Raw genomic sequence first — 6,704 nt, 5'->3', positions numbered from 1 at the left:
CGCTCTGTGCCAGGCTCTGCGGCAGGGCAGGATCCCCCCCAACCTCCCCAGCGTGCCAACCTCCCGTGTGTGCTAGCCGGGCTCCAGGATGGCACCTCCTTGTCCCTTTGGGGCTGGAGCTGTGCCCAGCTCTGCCCTGTGGGTACGTGTGGAGCAGGCTGGGCTCCAGGGCTGGGCACTGCTGGCCATCACCCCCCTCTCCTTTATGTAACCACCAGCGATAATCCTGTGCAGCTGGGGCTGTGCTCCCGGCAGGGGAATAATCCTGCCCGGCGATCCCCAGCCTTGCTCAGATTAACAGCACTGGACAGCAGAGTGGCTCAGCTGCCAGCCCTGCTCCTGGTGCCCCTGCCAGCCCACAGGGCCACTCCAGAGGCCTTTTGTCCCTGCCAGGGTGTGGGTGGCACACCCTGAGTGCCAGCTGGGCTGTGCCAGGCTGGTGCTGCCCCTGGGAGCCTCAGGCCGGTGGGTGCTGGCTGTGCCATGGCAGATCTGGTTCCCTCCCGGCCCTGCACCCTGGCTGGCTGCTGCAGGCATGGCAGGACGTCGCCTCCAGCCCAGAGAACAGCTCTCAATCCAGAAATGGGCAGCACTTTGTGCCTCTCCCACCCTGCCGACACCTCCCTGGCCCCTCTCCCCAAGAACCACGGCAGCCTGCGGTGTTTCCCGTGGGGTTTTACTGTGCCCGGGCTGGGGAGCAGGGGTGACCCCGCACCAGGCCGGCTGGGTGCGGCTCCCCGAGGGGGAACAGGGGCTGCGGGGATGTGAGCGGGGTCAGCCTGGCTCCGGGGGGGTTATGGCTTCTCTCCTTCAGTGCTACTGCCGGCAGGGGCTGGCTGTGCTGGGTCGGGGCGCTCCGGGGCTCTCGGCTCTCTCAGCTCTCCTCCTCGGGGACCGGCGCCGTGGAAGGGCTCCTGCTCCTCTCCTCGGCATCGCCCGCGGGCAGCAGCAGCGCCGGGCTGGGGCTGGAGTGCCGCTGTTTGCGCATGAAGGGGAAAACCCTGCGGGCAGAACCGGGTCAGAACCGGCGGGGACCACCCCTGGTGGCCCCAGGGGACAGTCCCTGCCCTCACCGCTTCTTGGTCTCCGGGGGAATGACGGCCTCGGCTAGGAGGTTCTTGTAGAGGTCCGACTTGAGGAAGCGTGGGTAGGAGTCCTGGGCGAGCAGAGAGGTGAGGATCGATCCTGCCCAGCCCTGCTCTGCCCAGCCCTGCCCTCACCCACCTTCTTCATCAGCATGTAGATGTGCATCTGCGCATCGTCCATCACGTAGCGATGGGGCGTCTTGATGCCCTCCAGGGTTCTCTCCATCGTCTTGCTGTCGATGTTCACCCAGCGCGTGGCCCCGGGCGCCAGGAACTGCCTGGGGAGCCACAAACGTGCTGAACCCGGCCCTGGCCTGGGCAGAGCACCGGGATGGCCTCACCAGCCCCAGCCCTTCCTCCTGAAGCCACTGGCACTCACTGGTAGATGGAGTCCACGATCTCGGCGATGCGGGACTGCTCCCCGTAGCGCAGCTCCTCACACGCCTCCCAGAAACTCAGGTTCTCAGCTGGGGAGGGGACACGGTGCTGGGAATGGGGACACTGGGCACCCCTCATGGGCAACCCCCAAAGGCCACCATGGCTGGGCATGTGTCCCCTGGGACAGGGAGAGCCAGCTGGGGCAGATAACTGGGAGTACTGGGATGTGGTGGGGCTGAGGAACGGCAGGACACAGCAATGGGTTGGTTTGGTGGTGTTGGGATGGGGCAGTGGATTAGGCACTAGTGGGACATGGTGGGTTTGTGGTGTTGGGATGGGGCAGTGGATTAGGCACCAGTGGGACATGGTGGGTTTGGCGGTGCTGGGTCAGAGTGGTGGGTCTGGGGTGCCAAGACAGAGGTGTTTCAGGGCTGGGGCTGGCCCCCCTCACCACTGAACTCCTTCTTGAGGAACTCCAGGAGCTGTGTCCGGCCCAGGGGGTCGTTGATGAGCTCACTGAAGTTGAAGCCCCAGCGCTCCACGCGCAGCTTTGTAGGGGTTGTCACTCTGTGGGTGACAGTGGCATTGGGGCTGGCAGCCCATGGCAGCCTGCATGACCCCACAGACCCCACAATCCTGCAGATTGGGGCTCTGGGGGGGCTGGGGCACTTACGTGGGGGCATTCATGGCCCAGTACGTGGTGTCATCCGTGATCCAGGGGTTGCTGGGCAGGCAGCCGGACATGATGGGGTCGTGGGGCACATACTGCTCGTTGAACTTGATGTACCTGCCAGGAGTGGTGGCTGGAGGAGACCAGGGCCACCAACCCCAGCCACCACGGGGACATGAATGGGACGTGGTGGGGATGTGCCCGAGCTGTGCAGAGCCTCAGCCCCACTCCCTGCTCAGGGCTGGGGTGCAGAGGTGCCAGCACCAGCTGCTGGGGTGTGGGTACACCTGTCACCCTGGCAGGGACCCAGCCGTGGCTGGGGCAGCTGCTGCCACTCACCCCTCAAGGCAGATGGAGGATTTCACCCTGGTCCTGGCCATGGCCTTCCTGCAGTACTCGATCTGGGGCCAGGCGCAGGGCAGATGTTGGGGTGCCTGGCAGCTCGTGCCCCCCAGAGCTGCCCCCACCCCTGGCCCCACTCACCTCTCGCTTGTAGTAATCCATGTTCTTGGTCTGCAAGAGACGCACGGGGCTGGCTGAGGGCACGGTGGGGCTGGGACATTGTCCTGCCCCACCACCCTGGACAATCCAGGCACCCAGTCCTCCAGCCCGGGACTCTGTATCCCATCCCCGTGGCCTCCAGCCTCATTCCCCAGCACAGCCCATGGAATGAACCCTGCCTTCCCCCCTCCACACCCCAGTGTGACACCAGCCCCGGGTTAGTGACACTTACGTGGGCACAGGACACGGCACACGGCGCAGAGAAGAGAAAGTGGGTGGTTAGTGAGGGCAGCCTGGGGGTGCTGGGGCAGCATTAGTGGGGTCACAACACTGGGAAGGGCATGGTGGCTGCTGCTGGCACCCCAGGGCTCCCTGCAGGGACCAGAGGTGCTGGCACAGAGGGATGCTGGTGCAAGGACAGACACACGGACCCTCCATGCTCGGGGTGGGGGACACACGGATGTTAGCAGAGCTGGGCTCACCCCTCACCCCAAAATGTGGGCACAGCCTGGGGTGAGCTGGATGGGCACCCACCGGGGCAGCTCTTCACCCCGGCACAGGCACTGGGTGTGCCCTGTGCCCGCTGGGGTGCCCGGACACCCCACTCACCAGCTGCACACGGGTGGTGTGGCAGTTCCTGCGCTCGGGACCCTGCTCCAGCACGTTGGGGGCTCCTGGCTGCAAGGACAGCACCATGCTGGGGGCTGGGGCACCCCCTGAGCCCCTCAGCCCCGCTGTTCGGGCCGGGGGCTGCACCCCCAGCCCGCCCCCGCCCCGCGCTCACCGGGGGCCGGTTGACGAGCCAGTACGCCTGTTCCTGGCAGTCGATGACGATGCGGTCGCCCTTGCGCCGCTGCTTGGCTGCCCTGGCCGTGCAGAGGCGGCGGGGAGGTGCTGCTGGCACCCTGCCTGCCGGCACCCGGGGGCTCCATCCCGGCCGCTCCATCCCGGCCGCTCCATCCCGGCCGCTCCCCGGGCGCGGCGGGGCCGGCCGTGCCCGCACTCACCGGAGCTGCTCCCGCGCCTGCATCACCACGAAGTCCCACGTGTGGTTGATCCGCTTGTGCAGGAGGTTGTAGTTGTCCTGGGGAGCCACACAGGCACGGGGTGGCCCTGTCCCCTGGCCTGGCTCCAGCACAGGCACAGCCGCGTCCCCCGCCCGCTCCGGGGTGAGCCGGGACTGCCCCGGCCCATGGCAGGAGTGGGGAGGGCCCCGCTCACCTTCTCGTGCTCGATCAGGTCACCCTGCTTGCGGATGTTCTTCTTGGCCAGGTAAATGGCTGCGGGATAGCGGCGGCGCTCAGGGGGCTGGAAGGGCTGGAAGGGCTGGAAGGGCTGGAGGGGGCTGGAAGGGCTGGAAGGGCTGGAAGGGCTGGAAGGGGCTGGAAGGGCTGGAAGGGCTGGAAGGGCTGGAAGGGCTGGAAGGGGCTGGAAGGGCTGGAAGGGGCTGGAAGGGCTGGAAGGGGTCTCAGCCCACGCTGATGCCAGAGGCACGCTGGCACCTACCGTAGTCCAGCTCCGTGGCCGGCCACTTGGTGCTGGTCCAGAAGTAGGGGGTCTGCGGGGAGGAGGAGGCTGAGGAGCTGCCCTGGGGTGCCCGGGGTGCAGCCCCGGCGTTCGGGCCCTACCTGGAAGCGGTAAGGGGACTCGTCCGCCCGCAGCACCAGCGAGCGCGGGTCCTTGAGCGGGTAGATGTAGCCGTGCTTCACGATCAGGTTGCCGAGGTGCAGCGACTCTGCGCAAAGCGATTGCGGGCTGCGTGCAGGCTCAACAGCCCAGCTGTTCCCCCGGTGCCACTGCCTGTGCCAGGGCACTCACCCTCCTCCGTGATGCCATACTTCTGGATGAGCCACTCCACGATGTCGTTCCCTAGGGATGGAGGCCGCGTTAGTGGGGTGCAGGGGGGATCCCCGCACTGATATGGGGGTGTTCTCGGCCGGGGCACCTGGCACAGCATGGCGGTGCCAGGGGTCACACGGGGTGCCGGGGGCCCTGCCAAGGACGAGCGAGAGCCCGCCCCGCGCAGCCGATGCATAATTGATCCCAGCTGCAGCGCCGAGCAAGGGGCGCGGGAGGGGAGCGGCGGTGCTGCGGACACGCGGGGAGCTCCCGCACGCCTTCCCCCGCACCTCGAGGGGCACCCCATCGAGGGGACCCACCTGTCATGGCGTGGGGGATGACGGTGATGAGCAAGCGCTGGTTCCTCATCTTGATGCCCATGTCGGGGTCCTGCATGCTGACGATCATCCGCTCCATCTGCCGGGCAAAGAACGGCCGCGCTCAGCCCCGCCACGGCGGCTCCGGGCCTGGGCACAGCCTGGCTCCCCTCGCTGTGACCCGGGCACGCTGTGACCTGGGCACAACCCGGGGCCCCGCAACCCGACAGGGGCACCCAGCGCTCAGCCTGGGGACAGCCTGGAACTCCGCAGTGCCCCAGGGCACCTTGTGCCCAGCCTGGGGGCAGCCTGGCATGCCACAGCCTGACCGAGGCACCCGGCAGCCGATGCTGGAGCTGCAGACGCTCATCCTCCCGGCATCCCTGGCCCGGGGAACCCCGGTTTTGGGGAGTGAGCTCTGCCGAGGCTCTGGCAGCAGCCCAGCCCGGCGTGGGGAGCAGGGCACTCAGCTCCGGCCGCTGCCCGCGGGTATTTTCCCTGGCGGGGCGGTTCCCGGTGCCCGTGGCGGCGCCGGGCCGGGCTGTGCCCGCTGTCCCGGGCTCGCTGCACGGTGCTGCTCCCGCCGATCCCGCACCCGCTCCGCCGGCGGCCCCCGGTGCCCGCGTAACCCCGCGCGGTGTCAGCGCCCGGTCCCCACGGCCCCCGCGCCCCGTCCCCGCTCCGCACGGTGCCGGTGCCCCAGTCTGCACAGTCCCAGCGCCCGGTACCCGATCCACACCGTGCCGGTGTCCTCGGTACCCCGCCCCGCGATGCCGGTGCCCGATCCCCACAGTCCCAACACCGGGTGCTCGCCGTGCCCGCTCCCCTCGTTGGCGGTGCCCGTTTCCGCCGTGCCCCGGAGCGGCGCCCGCTCCCCGCGGGGCGGCTGCCGGTGCCGGGGCCGGTGCCGGGGCCGGTGCCGGTGTAGCTCACCTTGCGCAGACAGGGCATCTGGAGGCGGGGGTGCCGGCCGCGGGGGCCGCCGATGGTCATCGCGGGTGCGCGCCCCGCGCCCGCCTCCGGCCCGGACCCGCCCGGTCCCGCCCCGGCCCCGCCCGGTCCCGCCCCGCTGCCCCCCCGCGCCCGCCGCCGCCTCCACCGGGAGCCCCAAACCCCGGGCCCGACCCCCGGGGCCGATCTGACCCTGCCCGTGGCACCCCCGGCACACCCGGCCCCCGCTGCCCCCGCAGCCTCCCGGTGCCCCGGAGGGGAACGCGCCCCGCTGTGGCTGCGGGGTGGCGGCGCGGGCAGGGGCCGGGCGGAGCGCTGAGGAGACAGGAGGGATGCTCGAGGGGTGCGGGCAGCGTGCGGGGCTGCGGACAGCGCGGGCATGGTGCGGGAACTGCGAGCGAGGCGCTGGGCAGGGTGCGGGCACGGCATGGGCAGTGCCCTGAGGGTACCCAGAGGATGCTCGGGGATGCGGGCAGTGCCCTGAGATAACAGGCAGGAGGCTCCTTGGATGCAGGCAGTGCACCGAGGGTACCCAGAGGATGCTCGAGAGATGCAGGCAGTGCCCTGAGGGTACCCAGAGGATGCTCTGGAGGCACGCAGTGCACACTGAGGGTACAGAGAGGATGCTCTGGGATGCAGGCAGTGCCCTGAGGGTACCCAGAGGATGCTCTGGGATGCAGGCAGTGCACTGAGGGTACCCAGAGGATGCTCTGGGAGGCACGCAGTGCACTGAGGGTACACCAGGAGGCTCGCGGGGTGCGGGCAGCGCGGGGCGGGCGCGCCCGGCGATGAGCTCACTGCAGTCTCGCCGCCCACGAGCGGCGGGGCTGGAGCCGCCGAGGGGCGGGGGCGGGCGGGGGCGGGCAGCGGAGCCGCCGCGTCTGCGGGAGCCGCCGCCGCCCCGCCGGGCCGCGCCGGGCAGCGCCGGGAAGCGCAGCGGGGAGCGCTCGGGAGCAGCCGGCA

General features: G+C 69.7%; 1 protein-coding gene across 2 annotated transcripts; it reads right to left on the bottom strand.

Annotated features, from left to right (window-relative positions):
- Nucleotides 1–679: 679 nt before the first annotated feature.
- RGS11 (regulator of G protein signaling 11) lies at nucleotides 680–5,808 on the bottom strand. 2 transcript variants are annotated; one of them, XM_058035614.1, is made up of 17 exons: nucleotides 5,724–5,808; nucleotides 4,794–4,890; nucleotides 4,453–4,503; nucleotides 4,263–4,369; nucleotides 4,141–4,192; nucleotides 3,856–3,914; nucleotides 3,642–3,718; nucleotides 3,419–3,500; nucleotides 3,244–3,312; nucleotides 2,617–2,646; nucleotides 2,473–2,534; nucleotides 2,137–2,250; nucleotides 1,915–2,030; nucleotides 1,465–1,552; nucleotides 1,225–1,363; nucleotides 1,074–1,156; nucleotides 680–1,001 (listed from the first exon to the last, which is right to left on the bottom strand). In XM_058035614.1, exons 1-17 carry the CDS (start codon nucleotides 5,781–5,783, stop codon nucleotides 875–877), a joined length of 1,413 nt encoding a protein of 470 aa, XP_057891597.1. In that variant the 5' UTR covers nucleotides 5,784–5,808; the 3' UTR covers nucleotides 680–874. The 2 variants fall into 2 exon arrangements, with proteins under 2 accessions (XP_057891597.1, XP_057891598.1); XM_058035615.1 differs by having other exon boundaries at nucleotides 2,617–2,640.
- Nucleotides 5,809–6,704: the final 896 nt, after the last annotated feature.

Source organism: Melospiza georgiana, chromosome 16 (genome assembly GCF_028018845.1).
Source record: "Melospiza georgiana isolate bMelGeo1 chromosome 16, bMelGeo1.pri, whole genome shotgun sequence".
NCBI lineage: Eukaryota > Metazoa > Chordata > Aves > Passeriformes > Passerellidae > Melospiza > Melospiza georgiana.
This window is presented reverse-complemented; position numbering and strand designations above follow the sequence as displayed.

What these genes read in the sequence shown, in the direction of transcription:
- RGS11 (XM_058035614.1), bottom strand. Translation starts at nt 5,783, where the DNA reads ATGACCATCGGCGGCCCCCGCGGCCGGCACCCCCGCCTCCAGATGCCC. An exon ending in AGATGCCCTGTCTGCGCAAG is followed by an intron (nt 4,891 to 5,723) that starts GTGAGCTACACC and finishes TTTGCCCGGCAG; the next exon opens with ATGGAGCGGATGATCGTCAG. An exon ending in GGCTCGTCAACCGGCCCCCG is followed by an intron (nt 3,313 to 3,418) that starts GTGAGCGCGGGG and finishes CTGTCCTTGCAG; the next exon opens with CCAGGAGCCCCCAACGTGCT.